Source organism: Mchenga conophoros, linkage group LG15 (genome assembly GCF_057382185.1).
Source record: "Mchenga conophoros isolate Kocher_MC1m ecotype Shallow Benthic linkage group LG15, M_conophoros_male_GT1.1, whole genome shotgun sequence".
NCBI lineage: Eukaryota > Metazoa > Chordata > Actinopteri > Cichliformes > Cichlidae > Mchenga > Mchenga conophoros.
This window is the reverse complement of record NC_140540.1, coordinates 34,363,793-34,385,395: the sequence shown is the minus strand read 5'-3', so window position 1 is coordinate 34,385,395 and position 21,603 is coordinate 34,363,793. Positions and strand designations below refer to the sequence as shown.

The following is a 21,603-nucleotide window of genomic DNA, read 5'->3' as shown; positions in this document are numbered from 1 at the left end:
CACTCCATGACATGCTGGCTAGCCACAGGAGCACGTTCAGTGAGAGACTGAGATTACCAAAAAGCACCACTGAACGACACAGGAAGTCATTCCTGCCTGTGGCCATCTCCCTGTACAACTCATCCACCTAACACACTGTATACTGCAATAGCTACACCCTTTTTGCACATGCTCTTCTTTCTTATTTAGATATTAATCAGTAAGTGACTTATATGTATATATTGTGCTATTTCTTACTTCCTGTATTGTCTGTTATTCTTACTGTTTGGACTGGAGCACTATAACCAACATAAATCCCCTAGGGATCAATAAAGTATTCTGAACATCTTCTCCTTGACAGTTCACAAATAAAGCCAAACCCCCACCTTTTGTTTTGCCAGTAGCTATCTCCCCATATGTGGGTGAAACCAGGCAGATCCACATTGGTCTCAGATGTACTGATTCAACCATGTTTCAGAAAAACATGAGTGAGCACTGACGGTATATGTGGTCGGGCGTGGCCTGCGGTGCCGTGCAGCGAGGGTGGACGCACCTGCACGGCATCCTTAATCAAGCCCGCCGAGTTAAAACACAGGGACTCGGGGGTTGGTGGGAGTTGTGGTGTGATGTGATTTAAATAAAATGGCTCAAAACTATGATCCCTGGACCCGCCGCGTCTCATTTACACCACAGTATACTTTCTGAGTTTTCACCAATATCTCTAGATTATCACTTTTGTTGGGCAGAGCTGACATTTCTCATTATGACTGCTGCCAGAAAGGGTCTCTATCTCTGATTCCAATCCTTCACCTTTGCACCAGCACAGCAAACACAAAAACACCTCTTGTTACAGGCCCTGGCCTTGGAAGAAGGGAACCAACCTCCTGTCAAGCAAATTCAAGCATGGTAACCCACACAGATGGTTTGCTGTTGGAACCTGTGGTTACTTCCGCGGGAAGTCTATTGAACCAGCTGAGGGACGCCGGACCAGTCAGCGACTGATTGAGCACAGGATGGTATCTTCTAGATTTTCTTTTTCATTGAAACGGAGCAAATCATTGAATTGAATTTCATCAGCATAACAGTGATGGGAAATGTCCTCGAAGGGGCTCAATATATGTTGGAGGGGAAGAAGATATATTAAAAACAATAAAGGCCCCAAAACCGAACCTTGAGGGACACCGTAAGTAAGGGAGGTAGAGGATGACCTGAAATCAGAGACTGCCACAGAAAAAAAATCGGTGATGTAAATATGAGGAGAACCACTCCTAGTCATTTAACACTGAACAGGTAGAAAAACCAACCGTAGTGACTGACTGATTGAAGATTCTCCATAATACAATGTAGTGAATCCACAGACATTGGCCTGACAGTGGATGAATACTGAAATGCTGCACATGCTCAGCGTCTGACTAATCTTAATGTCTTACCTGTCAAACTGGAAGTTCCACAGGAAAGTGAAATGAATCGGAGATTATGAAGAAATCTCATCTTCGCCCATATTCTAAATCACTTTGTGTGCTTCATTTCTTTTATATCCATATGTTTGGATTGTGATAAAATACTAGATGACAAGGAGAAAATCTACAGATGCAGAAAGGCCCTGGAAGTTTTGGACCCAGGACCACCTGTTTGCTCTAGCCTGACCACATATTGTCATCTGCGTGGGCATACCTGGTATAAAGCTGGGACAGGCTTCTGACTCCCCTGCAATTGTTGCTGGTTAAGTGGGTAAGAACACTAACTAATGGATGGATTCTCAGAGTTCACTCAGAAAAGAAGTATACAGAAAGACAGAGGGCTGTCAGCAGCAGCTAGGGACATAGAAGGGTAATCTTTTCTTTGTGCTAGATGAATTGTGCTTCTTTAACTTTTGGACCTCTTAGTAGATAAGTACACCTTTGATTGACATCTGAGCCAGCAGGGAATATACATAACTGTCTGGTAACTGTAGCTAATAAGTCAAAGACAGCGCTAAAGTCTAATGACCTTCAGCATCATACATACACTTTGAAACAGTTTCACGACGTTACTTGAGCACTGTCTGTACCTGACTCTGTTTAAGGGTTGACACCAGTTTCTGCAGAGAGATGTTCTCCTCCTCCAGCTCGGTGTAGTCCTGGAGAAGCCGTGACTCTCTGAATTTGTATTCTCTGATCTCTTCTCGCATTCGGGTCCGCTGTAGCTCCAACATCTCATTGCTCTGCTAAGACAGCACAAAATGAGAGCTGGAGCTGCTTATGACACAGTTCTCACAAAGGAAGGTAATGTAACCAGTATTTAGAGTTTGCAGGATGAAATTTTTAAAAGAGGGAAGGTGAAGGATGGATTACAGTATATCTCCACACAAAACCATGAAAAACTGACATAAAAAAAAAAAAAATGGAGAATGAAGCTCATATACAGTCGTGGTTAAAAGTTTTGAGTATTTGCAATGTTGTCCCTTCTTTTTCAAGACCTCTGCAATTGGCCCTGGCATGCTGTCAATCAGCTTCTGGGCGAAATCCTGACTGATGGCAACCCATTCTTTCATATTCAACACTTTGAGTTTGTCACAATTAGTGGGTTTTGGTTTGTCCACCTGCCTCTTGAGGATTGATCGATCGCAAGTTCTCAATTGGATTAAGGTCTGGGGAGTTTCCTGGCCCTGGACCCAAGATTTCAGTGCGTTGTTCCCCAATCCACTTAAGTTATCACTTTGGCCTTATGGCACAGTGCTCCGTCATGCTGGAAAAGGTGTTGTTCTTCACCAAACTGTTGGATGGTTGGAAGAAGTTGCTGTTGGAGGATGTTTTGGTCCCATTCTTTATTCATGGCTGTGTTCTTTGGCAAAATACTAAGAGAGCCCAATCCCTTGGATGAGAAGCAGCACCCCACATGAAAGGTCTCAGGATGCTTTACTGTTGGCACGAGACAGGACTGATGGTAGCGCCTACCTTTTCAGATGCCCCAAACAATTGGAAAAGTGCTTCATCAGAGAAAATGTCTTCACCCCAGTCCTCAGCAGCCTACTCCGTGTACCTTTTGCAGAATATCAGTCTGTCCCTGATGGTTTTTTTGGGGAGAGTGGCTTCTTTGCTGCCCTTCTTGAACCCAGGGCATCTTCCAAAAATCTTCGCCTCCCTGTGCGTGCAGTTACACTCACACCTGCCTGCTGCAATTCCTGAGCTCACAGCTGAATCATCTTTAGGAGACAGTCCTGGTCGTTGCTGGAATTTCTTGAGCGTCCTAAAGCCTTCTTCACAACAACTGAACCTCTTTCCTTGAAGTTCTTAAAGAGCCAATAAATGGTTGATTTACCTGCAATCTTAGTAGCAACAACATCCTTGCCTGTGAAGCCCTTTTTATGCAGCACAATGACGTGTTTTCTTGTAGGTAACCATGGTTAACAGGAAGAACAATGATTTCAAGCCTCACACTCATTTTAACAATTCCGGTCTGCTTTTCTAATTCAGTCAGCATGACATAATGATCTTCAGCCTTGTGCTCGTCAACATTTTCACCTGTGTTAACGAGAAGATTATTGAAAGGATCTCAGCAGATCCTTTTATGGCAGCGATGAAATGCAGTGGAGGCTTTTTTTGGGATCAAGTTCATTTTCATGGCAAAGAAAGACTTTGCAGTTCGTCGGATCGCTCTTCATAACATTCTGGAGTAATGAAATCATAGCAAATTGCCATCATAAAAACTGAAGTAGGAAAGTTTCTGAAAACCAATGTTTGAGTCATTCTCAAAACTTTTGGTCATGACTGTATGTAAAGGGTTTTTAAAGTCTGGTTGTACTGAAGTCTCTGACAAAACAGCCCTTCCAGCCCCTTGTCCATGAACTCGGTAGTCACTTTCTTGATGAGAATGTGATCGAATTTCAAGTCTTATTAAACATGCCATGATCATGATTTTGATGACACTTTAAAAACACTCTATCAAGTTATCCATAAGTCTAAACGTCCAGAGTAAGTATCTCTATTAAATATGAGAGCCTTATGATTGTACCGTACCTCCCTGAGCTCCTGCAGCAGGCTGCTCAGGTGCTCGCTGTCAGCCTGTGCACTGGAGGCAGCCACTCGACTGTGATTCAGTTCCAACTGGAGCTCCAGGAGACGACCCCTAAAGTAGGCCTCCTTGGTGGCAGACTCCTGCAGCAGTGTCTCCTCATTGTTCTCCCCGTCCTCTGCGACCTTACGCTGGGTGGAGTATGCCTGGCCGAATGCCTGGAACAGGACAGGAGGGGAAAGGATTATTTCTCTTGACTTTACCTGGGGAGAAAGGTACAAAAATGAAAGTCCCTTTCACCTTGTATAAATGATACATGAGTGATTAACAAGATTTTTTTTATCCTTTATTTTTATATTGTTTCATGTACTTTAACGCAATTAGTAGAGACCAAGGTAATGCATGCCAGATAGAATAGAAAAGTGCTACATGAGACCCGGTCCATTTAACTATCTATTTATTATTTACCATCCAGAGTAAGTATCTGATTAGTGGCCATATTTCTAAGATTTTTAGGGCCTAGTACAAGAACCTCTGTTTTATCTAAATTTAGAAGCAGAAAATAAAAGGTCACACAGCTCTTTTTTGTCTCTAGGACATTACTTCAGTTTGACTAATTGGTATTTGATATCTGGCTTCATGGGCAGATAAAGTTAGGTATCATCAGTATATGCTATGTCTTCTAAAGGAAACGTATGTAACATAAACAGAACTGGTCCTAGCACTGAACCCTGTGGAACTCCATAATTAACCTTAGTGTATAAAGAGGATTCTGTATTTACATGAACAAATTGGAGTCTGTTAGATCAATATGATAAAAACCACTGCAGCACAGTACCTGTAATACCTACGGCATGCTCTAATCGCTTTAATAAAATATTATGGTCAACAGTATCTGACGCTGAACTGAGTTCTGGCAATGGTTTAACTACTGCCGTGAGCCTTCAGCAAGTGACCTAATTTAAACATTGTATCAGACTAAGTTGACAGTTCCTCTGTATGTTTTAATGCAGCCTTACTTCTGTACATTTACTGTATGAAACAAATGGCAGTGGATGGAGCAGCTATGAAGTTCACTTTTCTTCACATTCCAATTTGTTGCAAAAGTGATTTTTTTTATAATAAAGCTATTCAAATTATTCAAATCTTTGCAGCCCTAGATCAATCCATCTCTGTTAAGAATTGTTAAAATGAGTGTGATGCTATTACTAAAATAACTGATAGCTACAGCTCTAGATTGATGATATTTAAGATTGAAGCATTAATTAATGGTAGGACTTTGATGAGCAGTCTTGTGGGAATGGGGTCTAAATGACACGTATTGCTTTTTGAGATTAAATAGAACAGGATACGAAGCATTAAAACATGTTAAAAACACAAAAGCCTTATTAAACGCAGTGTTGGGCCCAGAAGTCTTATTAAGTCCTGTTAAATAAAACCTTAAAGTGAACGAGGGCTTACTTTCTTCTTCACATGACTCTACCTCACCTTCTTTGCCTCCATCATAATTACTTTGACTTCAGAATGCAAAAATAAGTCGTTTTTAAGCATTTGCTGTGACCAAATCTCTTGAGGTTGCTTAACAAGATAACATCATTATGTGTTACAGTAAGCTGTCACCGGGTTGGACTCATCATAGGCCCGTACTTAATGAATAATTCATCACATCCTCTCCATTTTTGTGCGGATGCTTTGAAACCCTGTCCAGGCATGCATCATTTAGACCTCCAGGCTGTTTTTAAGAGCAACTGAGTTTTGGTTGTTCCTTCCACAACTGACAGAGATCAGAAATAGAGGCCAAAAACAAGTCACTGCAGCGTCTCGATCTATATATCTATATATATCTATATATATCATATCTCAGCAATTTTCAAGCAAAGCTCCTCCTGGATGAGAATTACTTTCTACTAACTGATTTTTGCCAGCATAAAGACTTTTCTTCCAAAGCACCTGCAGAGTGAAAGGATCCATCCCACAACATTAGGTGAGTAAGGATGGCAGTGTCTGATGACTATAAAGGGAGGGGTGCCATTGGCTGCATGACATCACAGAGGATAACTGCACTCAGTCCCCTTCTGTTTTTAGCCTCATCAGCTACACTAATGAACTCACTGCATTTTCCCCTCTGCTTCACTTGTCACATATCCCATTCACTCAGGCTGACTATTAAAAGACATGCGGTGTTTGTTTCTGACCTCTTAGCATCAGAGTACTTTTTTTGCCTAAAACCTTAACACTACTGTGCAAACCTGTTAACCAGCACCTTATCAACAACATTGCCAGTGCAATAAAAAACATTCATAGAAGAAAAGGGACATAGAAGAACACCATCAGTCCTGAAATGCCCTGCCCAGAACCCAGACCTCAACATTGTTAAAGCAGCGTGGCATCATTTTGACAGAGAATGAAGGAAAAAGACAGAAACATCAAAGAGATCTGAATGAACCCTGGACACCTATTCCTGAAGTATTATTTACAGAAATCACAGAAAGCTGCCTGACAGTGTTCAGGTTGTGCTGAAGAATAAATAAGAAGACTTTTGCAAGTATTGTACATTGTGCATATTCTTACAGATATCCTGTTTGTATTATGTGAGTATAAAAAAATGATAGTGATGACATCCAAATACCAATGATTAAAATGTCCTGCATAGGGAGCAGATTTAACAGAAACAGTAAAACCCCCGAAATGGAACCTTATGGCACACCGTAGGAAAACGATAGGAAGAGTATGGAATTACATTTCTATCAAAAGTCAAGTGTGACAAAAAATACAATTCAGGCAACTAATTTAATTTCACGGGTGCAGGTAGATGGATAGGAACTCAGCAGCCACACACACAAAGAAGTCATCCCAACATGGGCGTGCTGCTTTCTTGCATTTGAGCAATATCTTTAAAATTAGAAATATCCGCTTTCATCATTCGTTGAAAACTGGTTCATGCATTTATTACTTCTAGGCTGGACTACTGTAATTCATTATTAATGGGCTGCCCTACAACTTGTTGAAAAACCTTCAGTTGATCCAAAATACTGATATAGACTAGAAAGAGAGAGCATATTTCCCCCAAATTGGCTTCTCTTCATTGACTCCCTGTTAAATCTCAAGTCTCCTCACAGATCTCATAGTACCATATTACCCTAGTCTAAGACTGCTGGCTGACTTGTGGTTCCTTGAACATTTAACAGTGAAATGGGAGGCACAGCCTTCAGCTTTCTGGCCCCTCTTCTGTGGAACCAGCTCCCAGTTTGGATTTGGGAGCTGGTTCCACACTCTCTGCTTTTTAGTCAGGGTCACTATAGTTAGTGACCCTGACTCATCCCTTAGTTACGCTAAAATAAGCTGGTTTAGGTCATCTTATTAGGTCTAACTGTCAGACTACGCTAGTGACGTGGATCCTGGTTTCCTCCACGGACATGACAATGCATACCCTCATGTGAGGAGACTAGGGCTGCAGCTATCAATTATTTTAGTAACCAAATAATCTATCAATTATTCCATCAATGAATCGAATAATCAGATAAGAAATACTTTTGTTTTATTGATGAGCAATAATGAATGTCTTGATGCATGCTCAATCATCCAGGTAAGTAAATCTCCAAAAGTTGATTCTGTTCATCTGGACATAGTGTTTTCAGTGGGAGAAACGTTTCGTCACTCATCCAAGTGACTTCTTCAGTCTCCAGAAGTCTCCTGAAGAAGTCACTTGGATGAGTGACGAAACGTTTCCCCCAATGAAAACACTACGTACAGATGAACAGAATCAACCTTTGATGGGTAATAGCAAATATTCAAAAGAGAAAAAAATTCAGAATGAACTGCTAATTGGGTTCCATTTTAGAAGTTGCAATGTTTTAAAGTTTACCAGCATAAGACATCTGTTAAGAAAAAAAAACAATAAAAAAACTTAAATGCTAAATTTTATATTTATATATATACTATTTACTCGATGAATAGTTGCAGCCCTGGATGAGAGCATGCAGGCAGTCCTGGAGGATGAATGAATTTATGACAATGTCTGCCCCCCATGCTTGCCTGACCTAAATCTGCAAGAACACCTAAGGGACGTCATATTTCACTGCATCTGACACTGCCAGGTTGCACCTCCGACTGTCCAGAATCTCAGTGATGTCCTGGTCCAGGATGGTTTCCTGTGTTCTTGGGCCACTTAACACAAACTTTAAAATGTGTGAGGGATTGCCTGAATTAACACTTAGGAGTGGATTTATTCAAGCATGGTCATAGGAAACAACATTAGTAGGGCTGGGCTATATCATACCGTTCACGGTAATACCGGTATAATGTTGGGCAACGATAGGAAAATGAAATATCGCCATAGAATATGGGTAAAACGCGCATGCGCAGTGCCTTTGTTTACATACGCACATGGCGGCGATGCAGAATGAGAAGAGCGAAAGTGGATCGTTGAATGAAACGGATGAACCAGAATTGGTTTGTAAAAATGCTGCAACTTCAGTGGTGTGGGACTGGTTTGGCTTTCATCCGTCAGATACACAACAAAGCACTATTTTTGGTAGCGCATGCTAGCGGGCCGTCGTTATTACCGTGTTTTTTGGAAAATACAGCACACTTAAAATCAATCCTTTGATTTTTCTGAAAATCGACAGTGCCCCTTATAATCCCGTGTGCCTTATGTATGAATTCTGGTTGTGTTTACTGACCTGGAAATGATTTTATGTACACGGCGCTCGAAAATCTGTCAAATGTTTCAGTACGACTTTGCTAAGCTATGAACCCACACTGCTTGATGGAGCATTACGGCTATCGTAGGCGGAGCCTCGCGGAGTGATACGTACTGTGCTTCAACATAATATTACCGTATTGTGTGTGTATAACCTCTTTTTAAGTTTTGTGGATATTATACATGGTTATGCTGAGGATATGTCGGCCAATTTCCACTGGAAATGCCTTTTGTTTAAACTGTCACCAAGGAATTTGCATTTGCACTGTTACATTTTTCTATAACTTTAATGCACTTAAAAAAAGCTGCTTGTTTAAGTGAAAATACATTGATGGGGTTTTTTTTTTTGCACTAATAAAGTTGAGGAATTATATCGTCAGTTATATCGTTATCGCAAATTTTCAAATGTATGATAAATATTTTTGGTCATATCGCCCTGCTCTAAACATTAGCTCCAAAAAGTTAAAATTTCATGAGAATTATTTTTTGCAACCTGAAGACAACAAACACAATGCTAACTTGTGCTGCTATTAGTACACGCTAACTTAGTCTTAATTGTTGCTGTTCATAGCAATGAAAACAACTGTACAATATCCCAAAAAGTTGATTCTGTTCTGTCTGCATCTGAGGCTGAATCTCATGTGGTTCCTGTAATCACCATCTTACGTGCTGTTTGCTCATACTGACATACACATTTAGGCTGTCCTTGCCAAAGTGGGTTAGAATTTCTTGATGCATGCTAGATGATTGAGCATGCATCAAGACAAACTGTAAAAAACACAAAAATGAATCATGGATTCAGTCCTGCTCCTGTAGGTCATCTCTGTCCTGAATGTATTTTTAAAAAGAAGACAGAAGAGAAACAGATGCAGTAGAGATGTAGCCTGGTCACTTGAATTTAAGAAATTCCTTATAGAAACCTAAATATTCTCTAAATTAATGGAGTCGCATGGACACATACACATTCTCACAAACTGGCAGATTGGTGTTAGCATACAGTAGCTCTCCAATAAATGTAAGTCAGAAAAATTACACAATCCCAAAATTATCCCTGAGACTGACTATGAGACTCACTGGAGGTGAATCATTATCACCATTAAGCTCCAGTGTGGATAAAAACCCCATGCAGAATTACATAATTCTATAAAATATATTGAGTAGTAAAGCTGAGTACTTAAAAGTCTTGAAAGACAAACAACCTACACGTGGTGAAATGTCCCAATAACACGAGAGGCGGTGTACACCCTGGACAGGCCACTAGCTTGATGCAGGGTTAGCACAGAGAGACAGAAACCAGTCGATTATGAGTGAACACCTAATCACCAGTTAACCTAACCCGGTTAATTACGTGTCTTTGGACAAACACATGGAAATTCCACCACACCACACTCCGCAAAGATTCCACAAAGTCAAATTGGGGTTGTTCTTGCCAGGAGGCAACAGTGCTAACCACTGCACCACCTGCCAACTAGCATGAAGGAAACCAAAGTCCATGGGGAGTATGGTTGCAAAGCTGAAACTTAAAAAGAAGGGGACAACCAGAAGTGTAGCCTGCACCGTTTTTTAACTCTAAATGGAGAAACTTCGCCCAGCCTGGACACTGCTACTATATCTGGTATGTTGACTGAGATTTATATAAAGCTCTTCTAGTCTTACTGACCACTCCAAGTGCTTTTCTACAAAAAGCCACATTCACACATTGATATAGCCCTTTATTCTTTGCCATAAATGCTTCAACTTTGCCACTCAGACAGTGACGGACTGGAAATTTGGGGATTTGGTATCCTGCCCAAGGACACTTTAATATGTAGACCTCTCTGATTTACCCTGAGATTGAAGGAGAGTGAATACTAATCTCATGTTCATTATATGGACACAAACGCAAACAGGTTTATGAGGTTTCAGCGTTGTTGTATTGTATTTTTTCCTATTTCTTAAAGACATTTTCCATAGATGCAAACAAAGAAATGGGCAGGTGTGGCTCAGGTGGTGGAGCAGGTCAGTGGATTGACTCCTGACTCCTCCAGTCCTACTTGTGCCCACAATTAACCTTGGACAATGTACTGAACCCTGAGCTGCTCCTGATGCATCTATTGGAATTTGAGTGTGAGTGAATGTTAAAAAAATGCTTGGGCATAGATTAAAGCACTGAATGCGTATGTATGGGATTGAGTAAATGAGACTTGCAGCAGGAAGTCCTGTGAGTGCTCAACAACAGCACCATAAAAGTACCAGCCTATGTAATAATAATGTGTTTTGTTTCCAGCAGCCTGCAATACAAATTCCTAAAGATACAATTTAAACTGGTTCTTTGAAAAGTTCCCTGTTATGTGTAGTCATATGGTGTCTTTTCATGTTCGAATGATTCATAAGTCAGTGTTAAATGGATTTAAAAACAAAAACCATTCCTCTGAAAATCGTCAGGTACAAGGACTGGAGTGAAGATGAGTGGAAAAAGCTGACATTGTCCAAAAAAGCCCATGAGAAAGCTAAGAACTACTGAAACCAGTTAAAAATGACAAGAAAACCAGACTCCTTGGAAGCATGATATAAAGAAATGGTGGGTGTATGAGGGGAATTTAGTATTTTGCCCAGAAAGTTTGTAGTGTGTGAAATATAATGACTTGATTTAAAAACAGATTAAATAAAGAGCATAAAGCAACTAGCCTGTATTACAGTACTGTCTTTAATCTTTGACAAGCTAAGCCATATTGGCTAAAGAGCTGGCATGTCCAGCAGGTGTGACTACAGGTGAAGTGTGCACAGACAGGCTTTTTAATGAACCACCCTGTGAGCTCATAACATCCTCCAGCGGGTGCAGGTGAGAAGGTGCTGTCAGAAACGCCTCACGCTAATCAGATCAGTGCATGGATTTCGAGTAAGGAGTCATACCCCTGCTGACCCCACCTCCTGCAGCTGCTCCAGCTCCACCCTTAGCGCCTCCTGCTCGGCCTCCAGGTCGGCGTACTGCTGCTTCAGGCTCTGGTTCTCCTCCAGAACCGCCAGTCCGCACTCCGCCGCCCGTATCTTCTCGCGGTTGGCCTCCGCCAGCTCCCGGGTCAGGCGCTCCACCTCGGCCCGATATTCCTCTACCGTATCCCCGCATCCTGCTCCTCCGGCAGCCATCGTTCCTCTGTCCCTCCCTCTGCCCTCTCTTCCCTGCGGCGGACGAACAGAGAGCCCTGCCAGAGGGAGAAAACAAGCCCCACCGTCTCCTCTGGGGGAGTCCCAACGTCCTGCAACTCAAACAGCACCAGCGAGCATCCACGGCTTTCACAGCGCTGCTGCCATCGCAGCGGGAGTATCCTCAGCCGTGCGATGCTCGGAAAGATGCGTCCTCTCTCTCCTCCCTCTGATTGGTTTTTCTGCTTATTCACCGGCAGCAGGACGCCATCTCTGCCTGCAGCCGTGAAGCAAGGCACCTTCCTCTCTCCCTGTCATCCTGCTGCACACTGAGCGTTTACATCCATGCACTCAGCGCCCTCTGGAGGTAAGAGTATAAATACATTATTTCTGTTTTATGGGGGCGAACGAAACAAAGAGTTTTAATAGTTTCATTCCTGGTGTGAGATCTGCCGGTACCTCAACACTAAAAACTAGAAAGCATTCGCATACAGCTGCACGTCTTTTACAGCCTTAGAGCTTTCACGGGCTCTTGAAGTGCGCTCATCAAAGTAACACTGACACTACGTGCCGTGATAATATTACATACATAAGTAATACAAATAAACAATCAATCTCTGTTTGAAATATTAGTATAAGTCCTGTTTACAAAGTAGCTTTGATGCCTTCCATGTCACAACGTTTAACTGTGTCTTTTACACGATGAAAAGTCTGAGTTAAAGTCTGAAAACGAAAACGAGCTGACAGGTAGCTCATGAAGAATAGTGGTGGGTAGATCAACCCAGGTATTGATAATAACGATAGATATTTATAGAACATTTCAACTATAGAAGCGCCATTAAATAATTATACATCTAATAAATAATGACACACTGCTCTCCCCCACATAAGCCTCCTTTATGGGTGAAAGGTATTGGTATGGACATTACTGTCCGTTTTTACTTGATAACAGATCGATATCAACATTTCTCTCAGCACTGCTGAAGAAGCCTTTATTCAATATTTGTTCAATCAAAATTTTAAAAGTATCAATGTCCGTTAGAAGCGATGACACTTTTACTATGAAAGGCATCGGAAGTGTTATCGTCATGATTAGCGGAACTGGCGTAACACACCGGCAACATCGTCGTCTCTATGGTTGTTTGGCCGTGTCGCACGTTGCTAGTTAGTTGCAATGTTGTAGCTATTAGCACGGTAGCCGTTCCTTCGCTGGAAGGTAGAGCTGTACGACAGACCTACAGTTTATTCTTTCTGATTCACAGTGTGAGCAGCAGCTAACTGCTATCCAACGGAACATAACCTACAAAGCTAGCTTGTTATCTTGTTTTCCTTCTACTCCGCTAGTTTTCCTAGCTTGCTAGCATCCAACCGTCTCCTCTATCAGTGCAAACCGTCTCCCGGCCGGCCGGAGGACCATGGCGATGAGACAGACTCCCCTCACCTGCTCCGGTCACACCCGGCCTGTGGTGGACCTGGCCTTCAGTGGAATTACTCCTTATGGATACTTCCTCATCAGCGCCTGCAAGGGTGAGAGGTGTTGGCAGGACTATGAACATAAAGTAGCCTGTGAGAATCTGGTGTTACTTCTGGACGTGGTCTGTTGCGGGTTGGGCTTTAAAATGAGCCCTTTATAAAACATGATGTTCTTCCATTGATTGACTTTGTGTCTTTGTATTGTTTTCTGGTGTCATTAAGTGTGTCTGTGTGCGCTCGGGGGCGCATGTGTGTGTGAGCCTGAGAGAGAGAGAGAGGCACATGCGGCTAGCTTAACTACTGATGGTTTACCTTCCTCCTAAAGTTTGATCTCGAATTGTACAACTTTGTTGAAAAAGTATAGAAAAGATTACATCCTGTTTATCATTATCTGATCATGTCCTAAAGTCCATGATCAGATAATGATCGTCTCTGGGCTGTCAGATGGTATTCATGTCACTGAGTTGCTACAGATCTGCAACTAAACAGCCCTGAGAAAGATGGCGTTTGAGAGCAAACAGTGTTCCTATTCCTAGATTTACTAGGTTAAGTTCATTTTTTTCCTTTTCTTTCTTTTAGGAAGAGTCATTTATTAATAGCTTGCATGGAGGATGCTGACTCACCAACTAATCAGTATTGAAGTGAGCAGTAGTGAAGCTGTTACAACTGAAGGCAAACATTTTCTGAACAGTGAAAGTGTGCCTTCAGTGTCAAGGTTGTGCCTAACTGTTCCGGGGTTAAACCAACACATTGCAAAAGATGCAGCTTTTGCTTTTTGTTTGCACTGCACTCTTAACTTTCACTACCACTTAGCAACTAATTGGCAAGTGCTTGCAGACAAGTCTGCATGTTCCATACAAACTGTGACGTGGCAGTCTGCTAGCAAAAAGAGCAACCGCAAGGAGGTTTTCAATGCAGTACCAACTCTTTACAACCAATTTTACCTAGCAACAACCAAATGTCACCCTAGAAGTCAGTGACCCCTGCTTGTCGCACGGTCAGCAGGACCTAGCAGACACCTGTGGATTATCCTTACTGCCCCCTGCCGTTACACTGTGATGCTCACATCCTCTCTGCTTCTCTCCATCAGATGGCAAGCCCATGTTGCGCCAGGGAGACACAGGGGACTGGATAGGAACGTTTCTGGGTCACAAGGGCGCTGTCTGGGGAGCCACTCTAAACACAGACGCCACCAAAGCAGCGACTGCTGCTGCCGACTTCACAGCGTGAGTTCACACACTCAGACTAAACTAGCCTGAAAGAGGCAGTTATTCTCAGTGCTCCTCTCTGTGGATAATCTGTCATGCATCCATTGGCAGTGTTGTATTGTTGTATGTACTCTGAAACCTCAGTTCATGTGTGATCTGGTCTCATTTCATTTCAAGATAACCTTAAACGGCTGTTTTGCTTCATGCTATGGTATTGAAAATCGATCACTTAGATGTGAGTGCTAGTACAAGCTTCAGGGACCTTTCTAGCTTGGCTATAGCAGTGACGTAGCCCACATGCCTTTGTGATAGACATGGTCACCATGGTGACCCTTGCTTTCCCAGCATCCTTCTAAGAAAAAGCTTTACACTGAATAAAGTAAAGCCATTTTTATTAGTGTGATCATGAGCTGAACTCTGTGGACAATAGAATATCTTGCTGCGCCTATTATTTCATTCTTATCTATCCCTTTGTTCCAGCAAAGCAAGGACAATTCAGTGACACAACAGCTAAATCTTTAGTCCCGCTAAATGTTCTTATTTTCCAAGAGTCTGTTATAAGCCAATATATTGATGTACCCGTCATTCTCACTGATTTGTAAGACGAGGCTCTGACTTGTTCTATCACATGTATGTCACAGAGGAAACAGTTTTGCACACTGAGCTTTGAATGAGTTTTCTGCATATATGTGTCTTCTGACTTTGTCTCTTGTATAAAGCAGCCTCTGCATTCACACATATTACACTGACTGACACACACACACACACACACACACACACCCACACACCCACACACCCAGTGTGAGGTCACTGTTAACAGCTCCCTTGTGGACTTTTGCAGAAAGGTGTGGGATGCAGTGAGTGGAGATGAGGTCCTGTCTCTGGCACACAAACACATTGTGAAAACTGTCAGCTTTACTCAGGTCAGTGCACTTCATCATGTGTTTCTGTATGTGTTTCTCTACTTGTGGGTTTAAATTGATGCACACCTTTCACCAAGAACAGAATATAGTTGATAAGGTAACATTTTAGTCCAGTCAGTGCTGTGAAACAAGTTCTTTGTCAATGTTGATCACTAACCAGAAGTTAACAGGCCCTGGCCTGCTCAAGTTCAAATCACCATTTAGTAAAAGATTTAAGATTTAAGCTCAAATGTTTAAGTAAACATTTGAGCCTGCATGCCCGTAGTGATTCTAGGGCCAAAGCTTTAGCAGTGTTCAGCTCCAGTTACAATGTCAGGCACGCGGTGCCTCGTAATAAATATTAGTTAAATATGCTGTTTGCAAAGATTCACCGGATGCATGTTACAGTATTGCCTTCAAAAGCAAACAGATTATCTGGATAACCTATTGTAGTGCGTGAGGTGTTTTCTCACCTATAGTTGGTTTCCTCTGGTCTGAATTGTTTGATGAGTTTGCAAACTTGTAGCTTTTCGAGCCAAAATGCAACACTACAAACCGCGTGAGAATGTTCAGTCTGCTCATTGGCTAGATGTGTCTGGGATGGAAGAAAGTGCTGTGTTGTGTATTATTGGAAAACTTGGAGAATTTACATTCATTTCACAGGTAGCTTCTAGCCCGTACAGACCTTTGCACATCTGTAGTACCTTGTTCCATCCCAGAATACAAAGCATTCTGTTCATCAGTCTGAAAAAACGTTTCTCCCACTGAAAACGTTTGTGGGATTTTCTTACCTGGATGATTGAGCAATCATCAGGAGATGGCTACATAACCTTTTTTTAGCTCAAGCTTGTAATGTAGAGGTTTGGGTAGTTGGTTCTGATCGGGGTTGAATCACGTTGATTTAAATGAACTAAGCGCACAGCTGTGAAAACACCTTAAGAATCACTTAGAAGTTCTCCCACTCCTGGTGAACTCTGGAATAGTGTACTCAGATGGACACATTTGGGGCACCATGAATTTTGAATAAAGCACCACACTTAAAGAACTCAGAGCAAGTGTTTACCCACAAAAACTTCACTTTCAAAGTGAAAAAATAAATATTATACAAATGCACACACACACACAAACAAGGTAGAGAACCCACAGAAAATGAGAGGGATTCAATGATGACGTTTGGATACTGGTTGACAAAGTGAGAGATATGGAGGGCACATGAAGTGGCAAGCTCCTGTGTCTGAGTCTCGGTGGGATCTCAGCAGTTTCACAATCACAGCAGCAGCTCCAAAGACTGCGAGAGGAGGAGGAGGAGAAGAAAAGTGCCTCTGCAGACCACGCCCTGGCCTTTACAGCCATAACTGCACTATAGCGCTCACAGCTCTGTGGAACAATGAAATGTGTCACTGTCTGTGCTTTTCATGCTTTGTTTTTTGAGCTTGTTTTTTGCGTTTTGCCTCGTCCTCATTGAACTCTGCTATAGCTTCCTGCTCTATTCCGGCTCACTTATCAACCAATCAACATTCGGTAGCATGTCTCACATGGGTGACAAGTAGGGATGGGTACCGGTGTCCGGTGCCATGATGGCACCGGTTCTGACATAAACGGTAGTAACCAGACCGAAAAGCAGCGTACATTTCGGTGCTTTATTTCGGTGCTTTTTTTTTCCTGAGCTGTGATACACTTTAGATTCTAGCCAATCATTTTACGTTTCCAAGGCGGGGCCAGGTACGTACGTACGTACGTTCTGTTAAAGCAGAGCTACAGATTAAAAATGTCCAAGGTGAAGCGGTTAAAAGTCTGGCTGTACTTCATAGCAAAATATGCAAACTCAGCAGCCTGCAACAAGTGCTTTAAGCTGATACTGTGATACTGTCAAAGGAGGTAACACCTCAAATCCGATGAAACACCTGGCGACGCATAGCGTTTTTTTTAAAAGCCCAGAAATGCGCCATATTTGATAGCTTGCTGCGAGACCTCACACCGAGCACATGTACTGCGGGTGGGTTGCCTGTTATGCAACATCCCCCAAAAACACGAAGAGGAGAGTCCTGGCCCCTAGCCCTGCCAGTGTAGCAGAAATGATGACGGATGATGATGGCAGCAGCAGCCGTTCTTCTCTGCGTGAGTAGGCTAACCACGTTATTACATTAATGCATGTAAGGTGAACTAGCAAACATCATCATAGCTACATGCTGCTGTCTTCTTGTTTGATGGCAGATACTCCCTTCACCCTGGCTAAAAAGGCTAAAATGACCAAAGAAAAAGTGGAAAACAGTTAAACATGAGAGGTTTAGGACAAAGTTTGTGTTTTTTCCATTGTTTAAGCACTGCTTCCAGCCAAGAGTGATACCATATATGCCCCATAGCTGCAGAAAAGGCTAACATTGTTATATTTTTACAAAAAACAGCTGAACATGAGAGGTTTTTGGACCAATTTTGTGTTCTCCATTCTTTAAGCACCGGTTTGAGCACCGTTTGAGCACCGGCACCATTTCAAAAGTACCGATTTGGCACCGGTATCGGATAAAACCTAAACGATACCCATCCCTAGTGACAAGCCCCCACGCCCTCACTCCTCTTACAACTGAAAACTGTTTGCAAAATGACACATGTGCAGGATTATAAATCCAGCTTTACTCTCTGTGCTTGTTGGGTGGGAGTGAAGAGCCTCCCATGAATACGTGCTTCTTTTTGACAGGACAGCAACTGCCTGCTAACTGGAGGTAACGACAAACTGCTGCGTATCTATGACCTGAGCAGCCCTGAAGCAGGTAAGTGGACATGCTCTCCATATGACCAGTACATGCTCCCACATATCCATATGTACTGTCGCTAGACCATTACTAGCCACTTGCTGCATGTACTGCAGAGCTGTTATACAGCAGCCGGCAGCATTGGTTTGTGCTGGTTTGTGCTGGAACACACAGTAAGACTTGGTAAAATCACAAAATGATCTGCATGATCACTCTTTTGAGATGAAGCTGACAAATTCATCAAGTGTAAATAATTATATACAATGTAACAGTTTATTGTGAAAACTTCCACAGCAGCAGGTGTTACTATGGTAACTCATGAAGAAAGTGCCGTCTGTGCTGGTGGAGGAAGTTGCCTTTATCGATCACTTGTTTACAGTGAGCAGATGGTTACTGTCAGCACAGCTTGGAGCAGTTCACAGCTCACTGTAACCTCACAGAAAGATCCTGGACACGTCAAAACCTAGATATGCCCCAAAGAAGAAAATGCAGTTATGAAATTTTATGCCCTGAAGGTCAAAGGTTGAGCTATAGCAAGTGTAGAGGTAGCCTGCAATGTGATGTTTACTGAGGCACTAAACCAGGAGGAAGTGATTCTGGGTGTGGTATAATGTGTCTGGCTGTTGCTTCTGTGTCCCTGTCAGCTCCACAGGAAATTTCGGGCCACACGTCGGCCATAAAAAAGGCTCTATGGTGCAACAACGATCAGCAGATCCTCTCTGCTGCTGACGACAAAACCATCCGGTCAGTGCACTGTGACACACGCCCTCACCCGTCTTACCTCTCACTTCTGACAGTAGACATAGCAACCACTCTGTTCATGTGTGTAGGCTGTGGGACAGGAGCTCCATGGAGGAGGTGAAAACACTGACCTTTGACACGTCCGTGAGCAGCATGGAGTACGTAGCTGATGGACAGATTCTTGTGATCACGTATGGAAAGACCATCGCTTTCTACAACGCTCTGAGGTCAGCCTGCAGCCACACCCGTTCATTGTCAATGAGTGACGTGTATAAAACAGAGGGCATCCACCACCTCTATTAATGCTGATTTATTACTGACTTTGTTATTGATTAAGCATTCATCATTTATAATTTAAATTTGTTTCTATTTTTATTAATATTATCAAGCTTGGAATTGATCAAGACTGTGGAGGCCCCAGCTCCTATCAACTCAGCCTCCTTGCATCCAGAAAAGGACTTCTTTGTTGCCGGTGGTGATGACTTCAAGCTCTACAAGTTTGACTACAGCACTAAGGAAGAGCTGGGTGAGCAGCAGAGTGCTCCATTGTATCATGAAGAGGAGCAGTCTGACTCCTTTAATGAAATTAGAAACAGAACCTGTCAATACAGAATAAATGCAAGTCATAAACTCGTATTTTATTCACAACAGAACCTAGGAAACATATTGAATAATCGCACTGAGCAAACCGTTCATTTTGAATTTGATGGCAGCCACACAACTGTGGAAGAGAGGACAGGGCTGTGTTTCCCCCTGTGCACCATCCTCGCTTCTTTTAACTGCTGAGGGGAGCAGCTGCTGACTTTTCTCACTTTTCCGCTGAGCCCTGAATGTCTCAGCTATCCAATACTTATGTCTGGCCTTGTCCCTTGCACGCAGAGACGTCACCAGATTGTCGTAGTCTGTACACGATACAGTTTTTACTGAATGTGAACCTCTGGCTCTCTAACAGAAATGATCTTTTCATTCCCACTCGTGTTCCTGACCAGGACATTCCACGAGCTGATTCTTTTTTTTTGTTTGTTTTTTTTCTTCCCCCAGTCTTTTGCTGCCAATGTGTTGCTGAGATCAAATTCAAAATGAGCGTAATGAAAAACATGTGTTGCCAGCGTGCTAGAGCAGGAGACTAATTTAAAAACATCTGGGTTCACGAGGTTCTGTTTTCATTTCAGTTTCACATATCCCAACGTTTCTGTTCTGCTGTCACTAGAGAGAGAGGGGGTTGTTTTTTTTTTTTTGTTTTTTTTTTATTTGGTTTTTTTTTTAAACTCGCTGTTTGACCAGCTCAGCTCAGTTAATGACAGGATCTACTTACTTATCTGTAAATGTAAAAAAAAGGTTAAACCCTGATTCTTTGGTCAGTTACTCCTTTATGTTTTCATAGACCAATCGGAAACTGATGGTGCTGCTGCTCATGTGTCTGCAGAATCCTACAAGGGGCACTTTGGTCCGGTGCATTGTGTTCGCTTCAGTCCTGACGGGGAGCTGTATGCGAGCGGCTCGGAGGACGGCACTCTCCGACTGTGGCAGACAGCGGTGGGAAAAACCTACGGCCTGTGGAAGTGTGTCCTTCCTGGTAAGTCTGAACTCTGAACTGATGACACGTGTTCATGCTTTCATCTGGATTCAGTTACACTGTTGCACTGTTACTGTAATGACAGCAATGCTGAACGAACGAATGAATGAAAAAGTTTTTATAAAGATTAGAGCAATACAAAGCAGTCTTTGGCAACACTGTTTCAGTTGTGTGGTGTTGTGCACTGTATATGCACAAGAGACAAAGGTTGTGAGGCGGTGCTGCTGCTGACCAGTCATCTGTTCTGACCTCAGAGCTCTGTGAACTATCCATATGATGTTATACCACAGCGTAGCACATTTTTCAAACCATGTCATGACCACATGGAAAATACTCGAGTTTAAACTGTGGCAGCATGTAAAATGTTTGTGTATGTGTATATTTACAGAACATAGTATGATTATACGTGTGTGTGTGTGTACACACACATACGATGATATTACACTGTCATGTATCACATTGTTCTTCACTTCCTTCTCAGAGGACCTGGGGAGTGAGAACCCTGAGCAGCTGTACACCTCCACCCCTGAGATCAAAGCCTGAGGAGAGGGCGTCGCCTTCTGGAGCCTCAACGAGATCCACGAAAGGAGCCAAGTCCAGAGCATTTTCATCCATCAGAACTGATGTGGACACTAAGACTGGCCTGTCTGTCACAGCATCAGTCCACTCACCTGCACACCGACAGTCCATGGGCTGCAGAGTGAAGCAGTAGAGCTGTGAGTGTGAGCTCGTTGCTGCCTGCTTTCTCTCTGATCAGCCCACTTCTGTCTGTCCTCTAACTTCTATTAATGTAGAGCCGCCAACCCCAAACTGCACGACGTCATCATCATCATCGGTTTTGGTTTCAGTGTTGAGGTGTTTGATGAGCTGGACCAAGGCTTGTTTTCTGTTCATGGTTACAGGAATAAATGAGTTAGTGCTCAAGTTCTGAGGCTTTCATTTCTTAAAGAAGCATTGCTTTGAGTATTTTACAGTGTTCTGCTTGAGTATCTAAAGTTGTTCTAAAGTGTCCAAATCAAAGCTAATATTGTTTTGTGACAAAGGAGAGGAGATTATTTCTTGTTTGGTTTCTGTCTTCATTTGTGCACAGTGATGAAATAAACTGAGCATTACACTTTTATTTGAAAGTAATGCACAAAGAAAAAGGGACTTTGAG

General features: G+C 42.5%; 2 protein-coding genes across 9 annotated transcripts in view; one reads left to right on the top strand and one right to left on the bottom strand.

Moving 5' to 3' along the window:
- Positions 1-12,155, bottom strand: part of LOC146558735 (protein bicaudal D homolog 1-like) — a 29,180-nt gene extending 17,025 nt beyond the window's left edge. The window contains exons 1-3 of one of the 6 annotated variants that reach the window (XM_085247078.1): positions 11,567-12,155; positions 3,978-4,190; positions 2,030-2,185 (exon numbers count right to left, since the gene is read on the bottom strand). In XM_085247078.1, the coding sequence (XP_085103204.1) occupies positions 2,030-2,185; positions 3,978-4,190; positions 11,567-11,800 (603 nt within the window). In that variant the 5' untranslated portion in view covers positions 11,801-12,155. Of the gene's footprint in view, positions 1-2,029; positions 2,186-3,279; positions 3,344-3,977; positions 4,191-11,566 lie in introns of those variants that run through there. The other 5 variants (XM_085247079.1, XM_085247080.1, XM_085247081.1 and 2 more) reach the window with 5 other exon arrangements.
- strap (serine/threonine kinase receptor associated protein) lies at positions 11,586-21,592 on the top strand. 3 transcript variants are annotated; one of them, XM_085247087.1, is made up of 10 exons: positions 11,586-12,164; positions 13,142-13,324; positions 14,361-14,496; positions 15,320-15,401; positions 18,076-18,148; positions 18,775-18,874; positions 18,961-19,098; positions 19,261-19,397; positions 20,256-20,447; positions 20,929-21,592. In XM_085247087.1, exons 2-10 carry the CDS (start codon positions 13,213-13,215, stop codon positions 20,988-20,990), a joined length of 1,032 nt encoding a protein of 343 aa, XP_085103213.1. In that variant the 5' UTR covers positions 11,586-12,164; positions 13,142-13,212; the 3' UTR covers positions 20,991-21,592. The 3 variants fall into 3 exon arrangements, with proteins under 3 accessions (XP_085103213.1, XP_085103212.1, XP_085103215.1); XM_085247086.1 differs by lacking the exon at positions 11,586-12,164 and having other exon boundaries at positions 12,891-13,324; XM_085247089.1 differs by lacking the exon at positions 11,586-12,164 and having other exon boundaries at positions 12,893-13,324; positions 20,298-20,447.
- The last annotated feature ends 11 nt before the right edge of the window (positions 21,593-21,603 follow it).

Excerpts from the sequence above, each read along its gene's own strand:
- strap (XM_085247087.1), top strand. The coding sequence starts at position 13,213 with ATGGCGATGAGACAGACTCCCCTCACCTGCTCCGGTCACACCCGGCCT. Across the intron at positions 14,497-15,319 it reads GCTGCTGCCGACTTCACAGC|AAAGGTGTGGGATGCAGTGA; the intron begins GTGAGTTCACAC and ends GGACTTTTGCAG. Across the intron at positions 19,398-20,255 it reads CAGCACTAAGGAAGAGCTGG|ACCAATCGGAAACTGATGGT; the intron begins GTGAGCAGCAGA and ends ATGTTTTCATAG.